The sequence below is a fragment of the Belonocnema kinseyi genome, chromosome 8, assembly GCF_010883055.1.
Source record: "Belonocnema kinseyi isolate 2016_QV_RU_SX_M_011 chromosome 8, B_treatae_v1, whole genome shotgun sequence".
Taxonomy (NCBI): Eukaryota; Metazoa; Arthropoda; class Insecta; order Hymenoptera; family Cynipidae; genus Belonocnema; species Belonocnema kinseyi.
In genome coordinates, this window is record NC_046664.1 from 141,952,257 (window position 1) to 141,966,674 (window position 14,418).

The 14,418-nt window shown below is 36.0% G+C and overlaps 1 protein-coding gene across 4 annotated transcripts in view; it reads right to left on the minus strand.

The window, feature by feature from the left end:
- The window catches only part of LOC117177865, a 670,262-nt gene that overhangs the window by 53,535 nt on the left and 602,309 nt on the right, over positions 1–14,418 (minus strand). For all 4 annotated transcript variants that reach the window (XR_004467769.1, XM_033368899.1, XM_033368902.1 and 1 more), the window contains 2 exons: positions 13,427–13,502; positions 13,270–13,306 (listed from right to left, as the gene is read on the minus strand). Coding sequence is in view for 3 of the 4 variants with exons in the window: in XM_033368899.1 (XP_033224790.1) it covers positions 13,270–13,306; positions 13,427–13,502 (113 nt within the window). In the remaining variant the exon portion in view is untranslated. The remainder of the gene's footprint in view (positions 1–13,269; positions 13,307–13,426; positions 13,503–14,418) is intronic.

Sequence of the window (14,418 nt, forward strand, 5' to 3'; positions counted from 1 at the left end):
ATACTTACTTTCCCAAAAATTTTCCGCTCACTTGGCGGGGCTTGGGTCAAAGCTGCCAAGGCTCGAGTTATTAATTTATAATTTGCTGTTAAACAATTTGTTAAGCGCCAGCTAGTTGTATCCCAACAAGCAAGGAAAATAATGGAATTTTGAGAGTAGAGTCTACGCAAGGAGAGGGTACGTTGGGAAGAGCCAAAATAAACATTTTAAAGCCACTAACCTCTAGAAATATTTCTTTATATAAGTTCGTACTTACATCTACCTTTGACGATGTTACTTTTTGTCAAAATCCGATACGACGACAAGCTTTTTCTCTCTAATATTCGACCAATTTTACACTGTTAATATAGTATCGACAACGTTGGGGAAACTGCCTCCCGACGAAGTTCGCGTTACAAGATTTTGACAGGAAGTGAGGCGCTTTCGCTTTCCTCGTATTCGCGCGGTTGAAGCGGCCATGCGTGACTCTCGCCCAAGTCCCAAGACCCCTAACAATTGTCAAATAATCTGCAAGTCAGTCAGGAATCTGACGTATCGACTTATTTGAAATTTCAAGGATAAAACAAAATCTAAGGTGGACTTTCAGATAGATTTTCATCTTGACATTAAAGGATGATTTAACTATTATTACAAGTTAAGTAAGGACTGGAATAATTTCCTGTGATAACATCTTTTCCGGGTTAGTTTGGTTGAAAATTAATATACCTGCGCAATAATAAAAAGGGGCTGTACTAAAATTTGATCCTAGTAGTCCAGGTATTAAAAATACATCTTCTCCGAGGAAATTTGCTTGAAAATTAAACTTTTATATACCAGGATCTTTTTATAAGTATCTCGTCGTACTAAAACTTGATGCTGGTTGTCCAGGTATAAGAAATACATCTTCTACGAGGAAGTTTGGTTAAAAGTTCAAATTCACTATACCTGGATGATAATTAAAAGGTTTTGTACTGAAAATTAATCCTGGTTGACCAGGTATAAAAACTGCATGCTCTCCGAGGAAATTGCGTTGAGAATTGAAAGGTTATATAGCAGGATGCTTTTATAGCAATCTCATCGTAATAGAAATTAGGTTTGCTAGTCCAGTTATTACAAATAGATCTACTTCGAGAAAATTTGGTCGAGAATTGAAATGTTATATACAAGGAAGCATTTAAAATAATCGCGTGCCACTTTTTACTTCTTCTATTGATCATCCATGCGCGCAACATATTCTCGATATCAGCATTTGCTCTTTCGGTGCTTCCTCAGAATATTGGATGTCTCGGCCTGCCATGCACTAGTTTACAATTTGGCCATTTTTCTACGAGCTCTTCAATCACTTTTGCGATAAATTCCCGACCAATGTCGCTCTGTAGTATGCTTGGCGCACCGAACGTGAAGAAAATTGTACAGAATTCATCGGCAACATTTGCTGCGTGTTTTGATTTCAAAGGTCTCAACTGTACAAATAGAGTCGCGTGATCTTAATAAAATAGGGGCTAATTCTACTCGTCATCTGGGCAGGATTGAAAATCTATCAGATCGACCTGACCTCTTGCCTTAAAACTTAGTGAAAGAATCGGCTTGACAACAATACCCTTCCTTATTTCATTTTTTTCAGATTGCACGTTTGACAACAACTAAAAAATATGTCACACGCACTTCTTGCGGATCTTCCATTAATTTTGAATGTAGTAGAACATTTAATCGCGGCACCCGCGTCCATTTTGTAAGTGTGCTTCCAAAAGTCGATCGTAACAGTCTTCAAAGGGTAAAACATATACAAGTTTATTTCTCTCATTTTTTCTTCTTTTAATTACATGTCACTCACTTTCACCAACTTGATATATCTCATAATTTTTCTTCAAATTAATTATACGTCTTCGTAGGCCTAGGCTCTGTTTTGCCGCTCATGAGTGTGGATTTTACATTCTCATATTGTTTACGGTCCCACATACTTCGACTACTACTTTCGGTGTTGGAATACGAATCTTTCAATTTCTGATCAAACTCATCTCGATTTACCGACTTACTACCCATTTTCTAATCACTTATGGTAAGATGCGACTCGCACAAAATGTAAGTTTCGGCAGACGAAAAAGCGATTAACGATGAAAAGAAAACGCGACAGTCTTTCTCTGATCTCAGTTGTCAACCGACTGACTCAGGTAGTTATCGATAATTCTCTCATACGCCTGCAGTCTTTCAATTCCCTAGGCAGTCGGCAGACTGCCAGATTCACGTAGATCGTCATTCAAATTGCCGGCAGTCTTCCGACTGCCTAAACGAAGCTAGGCAGTTAAAAAACAGGTCATTTCTATGATGCATTCTTCCATCTGCCGGCAGTTAGCCAACTCCCTAGGCAGTCTACAGAACGCCGGATGCTGCGAACATCCTACGACATATACACATGCCTTTATAAGGATCTCGACGTATTAAAATTTGTTCCTGATTTTCCAGATATAAGAAATACATCTTCTACGAGGAAGTTTGGTTGAAAATTGAAATTTCCTATACTATACCTGGATGATAACAAAAAGGTTTTATACTAAAAATTGAGACTAGTTGACCAGGTATAAAAATTGCATCCTCTCCGAGGAACTAATTTTGGTAATCTAGGTATTAAAAATACATTTTCACCGAGGAAATTCGGTTGAAAATTAAAATGGTATATACCTAGATACTTTTATGATGATCTCCCCCTACTAAAATTTGATCCTGGTTGTCCAGGTATAAGAAAAACATCTTCTCCTTGAAAATTCCGATGAGAATTGAAATGTTATATACCCGGATGCTTTTATAAGGATCTCGTCGTATTGAAAACTAATTTGGGTTATCCAGGTATAAAAAAAAAACATCTTATCCGAGGGAGTTTAGTTGAAAATTGATATTCACTATATCTGGATGATAATAAAAAGGTCCCGTACTAAAAATTGATCCTAGTTGACCAGGTATGAAAACTGCATCTTCTCCGAGGAAATTCGGTTTATACTTGAAATGTTATATACCAGGATGCTTTTGAAATGATCTCGAAGTACTCAGAATTAATCCTAGTTTATCTGCTATAAAAACTACATCTTCTCCGAGGAAATATGGTTGCGCATTAAAATGTTATATACCCAGATACTAGTCCAGTTACTAAAAGTACATCTTCTTCCAGGAAATTCGTTTGAGAATTGAAATTTTATATACCCGGATGCATTCATAAGGATCTCGCTGTTCTAAAATTCGATCCTGGTTGTACAGGCATAAAAACTGCATCTTCTCCGAGGAAATTCGGTTGATAATTGAAGTGCTTAATACCAGAATGCTTTTAAAACGATCTGGCCACCCTAACAGTTAATTTTGCCAGTATAGGTATTAAAAATACATCTTATTCGAGGTAACTCGGTTGACAATTGACATTTTATATACCCTGACGCTTTTATAATGACCTCGTCGTACTAAAACTTGATCCTGGTTGTCCAGGTATAAGAAATACATCTTCTACGAGGAAATTCGTTTGAGAATTGAAATAATATATACACGGCTGCTTTTATGAGGTTCTTTTCGTACTAAAAATTGATCATGGTTGTCTATGTATTAAAAATGCATATAATCCGAGAAAGTATAGTTCAAAATTGAAATCTTATATACCCGAATGCATTTAAAATAATCACGTCATACTAAAAATTAATTTTGGCAGTCCAGATATTAAAAATAAATCTTCTCCGAGGAAATTTGGTTGAGAATTGAAATTTCGTTGTACTAAAATTTGATCCTGCTTATCCAGGTATAAGAAATACATAAACAATTCATAGAAATATATGTAGATGAAGTGTGTATAGACGTGGAATCAGCTGGAAAACCACTTGAGGAGTAATCGTACAAAACGGGCTAAATAAATTGGAGATGATTTCTTAATAAAACAGGACCACGCACTAGTATCAAGTCAGTATCAAGGTCAGTTAAAGGTCAAACATACAAAATTCATCGCTTATTAACTAACTTAGGGTACCTTTAGGTTTAACTGGTCGCTGAATTTGAATCCGCTGTCCGTTTGACACCGGCTTGTCAGTATCATGGTCAGTTTAAAGTCAAATCTACAAAATTCATCGCTGACTAACTCAATCAGGGTAGCTTCAGGTTTAAGTGGTTGCTGAATTCGAATCCTGTCTCCGTTTGACGCCATCAGGTCAGTATGAAGGTCAGTTTAAGGTCAAGCCTACTATATTTTAAGCTAACCAACTGAATCAAGGTAGCTTTTGGTTTAAGTGCTCGCTGAGTTCGATTCCTGTGCCCGTTTGACGCCATCAGGTCAGTATTAGCACCAGTTCAAGGTTATACCCACAACATTCATCGCTAAACAATTAAATCTGGGTACTTTTAGGTTCAAGTGGACATCTTAAGATGAAAGTTATGAGATTTTAATGGTCAAATTTAGATAACCGTAGAGTTTTTAGGTGAGTTCCGTGCACCTTTTTCCCTCAAATAATCTTCGAATACTTTTTCACGAAAAAATTGAAGAAAAAATTGTGCATTGAACGACTTCAGTAATGGTTTCGACACATCAGGCTTCGATCTGTCAACGCAGCATTTTCACCTACCCGTGAAAGACACATATAGGCGGCTCAAAAACAACTAGCGCTAGATTCATGATTATAAAGGTGTGAAGAGCGAACGTTATTGCTAAAACAGTGGGGTGGAGAGAGGGGGGGGGGTTCAAATGTAATCAGAAGGAACACCACCCAGATACAACATTTGTCAAGCTTTAAAAGATTCCGATTGTGAGATCTCTAGAATGCAATAAGGAATTCTTTTTAATTAAGGGGCCAATTTCTTTCGCAATACCATCGAAGAAATGGTCAGAGGCTAACGCATTGGGTTGTCAGAAATAAAATTTCTCGCCATGCAGGCATGTCAGTGATCGAAAATTATTTCTTGGAATTCTTTTTGTTTCCAGATCCTCACTCCGCATTATTTCCAAACTAAAGTTATCTATGGTGCATCAATAAGACACATAATAGATAACACAGGGCCACAAGCAGGTTCGGTCAACTCAATAAGGGAAAATGGCGAATTTTCAGAATTTGGTCGCGGGGGGTTGAGAGACAGCAAGGGGAGTCAAATTAGTTCTCCTGCCATTCGCAGATGGCGAAAATTGGTTGAACGAGCCTGGCCACAAGATGAAATTGAGGTGGAGCATCTTTCAGCCTAGCTGAGCTTCATGTTATGGGGTCGTTGATCACGATCCCGGTGTCCATCTGACCCCATTACGTCTAGATCAAGGTCAAATGAAGGTCAAACACCTTAATTCAAACGATGCAATTTTTTTGACCCCGTATTCTGAAAGGACGGTAAATTTTACGACCGAATACGTCTTGACCTGTTGGTCAAACCGACCTGTGAAGCTTATTCGGAGGACATTTAGAGGTCAAATCCTTCTTTTAATCTCTCAGCTGATGTGTTAACTATAAACGGGACTCAAGTCAGTGGACCTTTACATTTTTGGGGCCGCTGATCACGATCCCAATGCCCATATGACCCCATAATGTCTAGAGCAAGGTCAAATAAAGGTTAAACTCCGTTATTCGGACGATATAATTTGTATGACACCCCTGATTCTGTTTGTGTGTGTCTATTCGTGTATGTGGGTACTGTATGTAGAGTCGTGTGTATCTGGGCGCTTATGTAGGTGCTGTGTGTGCCTGTGCGTGCCTATCTATGTCTATGTGCATATGGATGTACTGTATGTGGGTAAAATCCGAGTCTGTATTTGGATCCGTGTATGCCTATGTGTGCCTGTGTGTGTGCATCTGTCCTGACTCCGTTCATTTCTCAAGGGTTTTTGGCGCTATGGAAAACCCTATGGAAAACCCTGCTGCTCACTGAAGTCCTTCAGATTTTCAAGGAAGTAATCAATGTGGCAATGAAGAAAATTGATCTTCAAATTCATTAAGCATCCCATCTTTCGGTACCTTTCCAACAGTCTGTCGGCAATATTCTTGTAATCAGGGTCCTTTTTATTTCCCGAAAAATTTTTTTGAATTTCTTTGAAACTACTCCCAGCTGCTCTCTCATTAGTTGTCATTCTCATTTTGAATTCATCATCATTCATCAGTTCCCTTATTTGGGAGACATCGAAAGCACCTTCATTGATTGTCATTTCAGAAATATTAGGAAATTTCTCAAAAATATACATAAAAGCATCGCTGTCCGATGCCCTCATTGCTTTGATAAGCTGTTTAAATAAGCCGAGTTTAATATGTAATTTTGGAAACATGACTATCATACTTCAATTTTTCGAGTAAAAAATGGAGATTATTGTATTACCCTTTCAAGATCACTGAATGACCAACCGGTATAGGGGCATATATGTTTTCATTGTGAAGTAAGGCAGCTTTCAAACTCCTGACTGATGAATCAATAAATTGTCGCCAGTCACTATCTACATATTGAACACTTTTACACTCATTTATCAGTCCTTCAACATTATTGCAATAAAGCAAACCCTTTGCTTTAGAGAATAATTTCCGGAATAGGCGATCTCGATCACAATAAAAACTGACTTAAGTACATGGAAATTTCTTTCGAAAGTCCTGCTTTTCAAACCAAGTCACTTACCTCGCCTTAAGTAAAACCATGAGAATTTCAGGGCTGATTATCTTCTGATTTTTGCAATTCATTTAGCTCGTCATTTTGCTGATCTTTGAATTCTTTAAATGACATTCTTCTATCTGTATCATTAGTTTCTCTTTCAAAAGAGATTTCGTCAGTAAATATCTGATGTTCACTTTCAACCTGTTCAATGCTGATTAAAATAGCATGAGTCACAAATTGAACAGATGCATATAATATTGTAGAATTACTCTTTCTATTGTACCCAGACGTATTAGTTCAGCAGAATTAGCAACCAGTGTCATGATCTTTTGACTCTCGCCAGATCGTAGGAGAAACTAATATCTGTTCCTTCTTTTCCGTGATTCGCAGGGAGCAAGTGACGCATAATATTTTTGGAGTTCAAAAATGTTCCATTCTCCTGGTATCTATATTGAAACATTTTTTGTGATGTGCTTTCAATGTATTTGTAAATTGCCAACCCTGATTCGTGATGACATATTTCCCACAAACAACGCAAAAGTTGTTTAATCGATGATAACATGGGGTTATTGATGAACTTGTAGCATTAAACTCTAAAAGGGCCAAGTTTTCTACCAAATTAGAGCTGCGGTCGCATGATGACGATGATTGCGGGCCCGCTTGCTCACCATGATCAATCGCCGATACTGGGTTTCTGAGTCCCTGTATCGTACGGTTACTTTTACTTGTGCCTGCCATGACGGCTTGAACGTCTTCATCCAGGGATTTCGCCGGTGAAACATTGCCCACCGTAACCACGTGGAGGTGCCCTGGGAACAGGAACAAAAAATGTCGATTCACGATGTCCCTTCTTTTGGCATATTATGTAAGTAATAAATCTTGGCCTCTGTTTGACTTGGAGAATGACCCTGTTGGTCAAATCTAGGGTCATCCCTTACGGTGAAAATGCTTAACAGATGAATGTGATTTCGTAAAATGATAGGCCCATGGTCTGAAATTTAAAGCCGGTTGCACGTAAACATTCAAGCTTGAAATTAAACATTAACTCATTCGATTTCTTATTTTAGACTCTGAACCTATCATTTCCTGAAATCACATCCACTGGTATCGTGATCAGCGACCCCAAAAACATGAAAGTCCATTGGTTCGAGACCCGTTCATAGCTAACATATCAGCTGAGAGATCAAAAGAAGGATTTGACCTCTATATGACCTTTAAATTCTCTTCACAGGTCGGTTTGACCAACAGGTCAAGGCATATTCGGACGCAAAATTTTCCGATCTCAGGATCTGGGGTCAAAAATTGCATCACTCGAATTAAGGTATTTGACCTTCATTTGACCTTGACCTAGACGTGATCGAGTCATATAGATACCGGAATCATGATCAACGACCACAAAAACGTAAAGATCCACTGGCTCGAGAACCGTTCCTAGCTAAGACATCAGCTAAAGATTCAAAAAAGGATTTGACCTCTAGATGACCTCCAAACGACCTTCAAACATCTGTTCGAGAAACAGGTCAAGACGTATTTGGACGTAAAATTTTCTGCTCCTTCAGAATCCGGGGTCAAAAAATTACATCAATTGAATTAAGGTGTTTGATCTTAAATTGACCTTGATATAGACGTGATAGGGTCATGTGTACACCAAGATCGTGATCAGCGACCCCAAAAACATGAAGGTCAACTAGGTTGAAAGATGCTGCACTTCAATTTCATCTTGTGGCCCGGTTTAATTCAAAAATTGCAGTTTGTCGGGCGACGCGAGGTAGTTCGGACACTACATTTTAGCAAACCCCTGCCCGTCTGAAGGTCGGAATGCGGACCTATTAGTGGATTTCTTTAGTCCTCCTTGTCGGACGTAAAAATAAAAGTCAAGGAGATAGAATTTCCCTTCCGCAGAAAAAAATAAAAATCAATTTCCTTTACTCAGGAATTAGGATGGTACGCATTGTGTCTGCCAATCTAAGTCGTCGAGTGATTGTAGTGGTTTTTTTATTTACTCTTTAAGCCGAAGAGGTGCCATGTGGACGGAAAGGGGCAGAAAGAAAAATTGAGTGCCCTCTTTGTGGGTGCAAAAACAGAGAGAGAGAGAGAGAGAGAGAGAGAGCCATCTTTTTATCCCCCCCCTCTCTCTCTCCTCTGGCCTGCAACTGCGGTAGTGAATAAAATAAAAGTTCCTGGTGGGTTAAGCGAAATAAAATACCTCTGTATCATTCTCACTAATTTACATTATTCATATCATGCCAAGTTCATTTTTATATTCAACATGTTTATAACTATATCTTGTAAAAAATGACACTATATTCACGGTCAATAGATGATTTGTTATTGAAATTAAGATAAGTGAAATATTATTTGATTTAATTTCTCTCTTCCTGACATCGTGAGCAATTATTAGTAAAGTCCTTTTTTTTTTAATAACGAGTGTAAGTAAAACAACAACCCCGCATGGGGACTAAAGAAGCGACAAAATCCCATAGAATGTAAACCACCATTCATTTTTTTAAATATTCTATTGAAAGCTGGGCAGCTCGGAAGCCTCCGACAACAAACAAATAAAATTATTTTATTATTATTTTTTGTTTGTAGCACTTTCTAACTAGGGTATTCACGATTTCCTAAAAAGTTTGAGGAAACTTGCCTAAAGCTTTTCCATGCTTCTTTTTCATCACTAGCCATTCTTCGCCTAAATTCATCATCGTTTAGCAGAGCTCTAATTTGTGGATTGTCAAATACTCACACTGTTATTTAAGCATAGGATAGTTCAAGAAACTTCTCAAAAACATACTTATAAACATTACTTTCTGCTTTTCTCTTTGCCTTAACAAATTGTTTCACTAAGCCGAGTTTTATATGTAATCGTGTTAACAGCACTCTTATCGGATCTACTAAATGTTTATTTATAACATTAAATGATCCTTGATTAAAATTTTCTCCAAGAGTCCAATTTTTTTTACATAATTCTGCTGACGAGCTCGGCTATCCGATTCGCATATAAAACACTGGTGATTTGTAAATCCACTCTGGGGCCATTCACAAAATACGTGCTGCATTTTTCAGGAACTTCTGACTCCACCCCCTGCGTGATACTTTTCCCATTCGTCTTAACATGGAAAATGATACTTCAGGAGACCCCCCCCAGCCCTAAACGTATCACGTATTTTGTGACTTACCCCTCTGTAGTATCAGCATTATTGTTATGATTTTTAAATCTCCACAGAGCTGCCATTTGTGGCTATTGTAATTAAATTTATTGAGAAGAAACTGAAGAGTCTCGTATTTTTCGCTAATTTTAACAGAGTGTGCAACTGGCAGAAATGCATATTTATTACCATTATGCAAACAAAACACCTTTTAAACTTCTTTTAGACGAATCTATGAATAGTTGCAAATCGTTGCCATTATAAGGTATGATTTTAAATTTTTCAACTAATCCCTTCACATGATTACAATATACTAAGTTTCCTACCAAAGAAAAAAATGGTTTAAAAGGTCTATCTCGATCACGGTAAAAGATAATCTTATCTTTAAGTTTTAAAACATTTTTTCTTTCAGTTTTGATGCTAGGAATTCTGCACTTTCCTTAGAAAGACCTAGATCTCGAATTAGATACGACACAAAATATGTCTCAACTGTCGCAAGGTGGTATGGTAAAGGAGACAAGGTGTTTTAAAGGAACATTTCCAAAAAATGAAACTGATTAAAATTTATTCCGGATACAATCTTCAGTAAACATACTTATCAACAAACCTAATTATAATAAAGATTGAACGCAAATATAAATCTAGCACTGAAATTAGTTTTAACCTATATACAAGCTTCATAAAAGTTGCCCCAAATGATAAATTTTTACCACGCAAAATAGATTTCTACGATGAATATTGTATAAAACTTCAATAGTGATGTTCAATATTAATATTAACAACGATGTAGAGGAGTATGCCTCTGTAAAAGCTTAAAAAAAGCTACCTTTTCTCAATGTTTTCAACAGTACCATAACAAAGCTATAACCTATAACCTATAAAGCCTGTTGACTGCTACTTACAGCTAATGCGTTTGAAGTATTGCAGCCAACAAGCGTTACATATGTTACATTTTTTAAATTTTTTAACGTTGCAAAAAAAACTATTGCAATTACTTCATGACAATTTAATGGAAAATTTAACGTAGAATTCAAGTTTCAACAAGTTAACTGCTCATTTTTCTGTTTTTTTTTTAAATTTTTCTTGCATCATCCGGGAGGGATAATATGAGGATACGCTGTAGCCTGTCCATTGCGTATATTCGGTCCGCCAAGGTTTACATAAATTGTTACAAAGTAAGCTACGGTCTTAATTAAATTTTAGAGTAATACCATAAATGATAACATTGTTCTCACCACCTGTTTTTTACGACCAAAAGATTTTATCAATCATGCTCAAAAAGATTCACATAAAAATTTCGTATGGTATTGTTAAAAGCATTTTTAAAAAGTAGTTTTTGTCAAAGATTTCACAGAGGAATATTCCTTTACATTGTTGGTGATATTAATACTGAACATCACTTGTAAAGTTTTTCTTATAGTATTCATCGTTTTTCCAAATTTGACCATTATAATCTCTTAACCTTCATCTCGAGATGTCCACTTAAACCTAAAAGCTTTCCTGATTTAGTTGGTTTAAGATGAATTTTGTAGGTTTGACTTTCAACTGACTTTGATACAGACCTGCCGGTATCAAACGGACATCGGATTCGAATTGAGCGACCGCTTAAACCTAAAGGTACCCTCGCTCAGTTAGTTAGCGATGAATTTCGTAGAATTCACCTTAAACTGACCTGATGATGTCAACCGGACACCGGATTTGAATTTAGCAACTACTTAAACCTAAAGGTACACTGATTTATTTGGTAAGCGATGAATTTGGTAGATTCGGCCTTGAACTAACCTTGATACTGATCTGATGGCGTCAAACGGACACCGCATTTGGATTCAGTGACGTCAAAAACACAAGATACACCTAGTCCCTCTTATGCTGCAGACTTAGGCGGTTTGTGGTTAGTCAATATACTATATTTAAAAAATACTAGACATAAAACAAAAATTCAAACAGAATCAACTAGATCAAACGATCTAGCTGGTTACCCAATATTATTCAATTATTGCATCTATAAGCTTGGTATAATGCAATTTTTGCAACATATTGAACACTTTAGTACAAAATGTACGGATTTTCATTTATGTACATATTTTGAAGATTTGAATCTATTGTAAGCGCCAGCTTAATGGGATAAAATTTTATTTTGGATGTGGGGTCAATAATAATCATATCCCTCAAGTCCTGTAAATGCTAAAACCATGCATAACTGGAAGTAATTAATGAACAGAAAAAATACTGAACCTACTAAAATGAAAAGTTTCACAAGTGATAATGATGTATAGGAACACAATACAAATTATGAACTATATGTCGAGAATAAAAATAATTTAATATGAGCAAAAAAATTAATATGTACTTTTATAAATCAAAGACATTGAGTATACCTTAATTAAGACTCTTAAACAAGCAATAAAAACAATAAAAACAAAGTAATAAAATAGGACAAATAGAACAATTTTAATCTTCGAAATGGATAATAGAAGCGTAATCAGTGATTACTCCCTTTACCTATATGTTTTATCGTTAGAAACTCTATTGTTCTTACAAAAATAAAATTTCCTAAAATCTTCAAATATTTATTAATAGATTTTATGTTTTCACAATCAGGTTATGCTGTTTTTATGTATACTCTTTATTATGCCTGTGATTCGCCATAGCACTCCACCGTGAGGAATAGCCGAGCCTGATCGCCCAACCAAGTCTTTTTTTTAATCCCGAAGGACGAAGAGCCAAATCGGATTGGTAATATATCTATTGTCCCTATTAATGTTACTATGGTGCTTTAAGACTTCGATTGCTTCTCTACATCTTCTTGGAAAAATATTGTGTGTTTTGCGGTGACTGTTGTTTTTTCAAATCAAATGTTATGTCCTTTAATTTGTTTATATATTATAACACATGTTGGAAAAGTAAGACATATTAGTTACAAGATGAGATGCATTTATATGAAATTCAGTTTTTTTATTAATTCCTTCCAGTAGTTTGTTAATCTCTTCAATTAAATGATATTGTGCATTTTCAAGATTTTGTCAACTGACTTAGCCACTGCAATATAATTTTCAGTAATTTTTACTGTGATCGAGCACTCGATGGAATATATACCCCCTAATTTGTCAGTAACATAAATATTTTTTCCGCATCTCTCCGTTTCACTTTCTAATAATTTTAGGTTAAGTTGATAAAAGCCTTGAAATAGTTTCAAATCTACGCGAAAAGAGGGTGCCAATATCATATGGGATTTAAGGCTCACTACGTCCAGATCTCAAAAGTGCGTAAAGTTGTTATACTCGGTCCAGAAAACAAAAAAGTCAATAGGCGTAACTCCCAAAATTAAGTAGTTTCTAAGATATTGATTGTTAAAGTTACAAAGTTCAAACATTGTAAATACTGAGTTTGCTTATTATCAGGGAGTGAAGTAGCTTTAATATCTATTATTATGCGTTTTTTCACCAGAGAAATAAACAGTATTGTCATCAAATATTTATATTTATTAAGAAGTTATTAGGTAATTATAGATGCTTAAAAATAAGGAAATGCATAAAAAATACTAATTAAATCTGCAACTTACCGGAATATAGCCATCGGGTTGAGGTCTGTCTATATTTCTAAACGAAAAGAATTATCATCAGAAAATTTTAGAAGTCCTAACAGTACACTGCTGAAATTTTAGAAAATTTAGCACTGTTGACTTTTCTTTGTACCTGCTGCTTTCTGGAATAACTTACTTCTTTGGGATGTTGTCATCAATGTTCATTTGGCTTGAATCTGTTTCCTCAAATTTGCTGCTAACACTAGATGATTCTGAAAGATAAAATTTCAAGTCAGAAATCGACTAACAATAGGCATTGGTACAATAAGAAACTGAAAAGTTATGAATACAATTTTTAGAAATATCGTGAATTTCCTGTATTCTTCAAATTTAATTATTGTTCTAAAAATGTGTGCTAAGCATTCACAATTTCTCGGAAAATGACAAAAGTATATTTCCTTTAGCAGGAAAAGCATAATTTATTGCGTTATAAGAGTTACATTATTGTTAGAAAATGTAACAAATTATGTTGTACTTACATGTAGAAGAATTTCAAAATCTTAATTTGTCTTAAGTAGAAGGAAAAGTCGCACGGTACATAGCCATTTTTAATGAAAATTTAGAACTTTTGCACACTATCATGAAAATGGCGCCACACATAGTCGAGACGAAAGTTCTCTAACTGGACCTTCATTTGTTTTCTGATTTTCTGGATTTTTAAGTGATATGGTCGTATATATTATATTTTTTTAAATATCTCCCCTGACTGTGTATATTATGTGCAATTTGTGAGCTGAGCTTATTTGATCATGTAATGGAGTCCCAAATTGCGTCTTACCCTAAAATTTGATTTATTCACCTTTACCGAACCCCTTTAACGAGTGTTAATCTAAAGGTGTGCCATTTTATTGAACTGAAGCTTCAGTGAAATTTTCCACCGAATTCATGTTAACGATGAAAAGGTGGATTCCAATTTTTAAGCATCGAGTCGAGCCCCTTCGAAACGTCAATCAGCCAAAAACTTTCCCCTGCCTTATCCCTTTTAATGAGTGAATTCTCTAGAAACTCTAAGCTATGTATATATATAGTCTGTCAAGTTAAAGCGTGGGTGGCTTTACTCGCAGTCGGTAAGGTCTATCGACATGATTTTGGTGTCAAAATATTAAGAAGAGCTCCCTCTTTCATGCT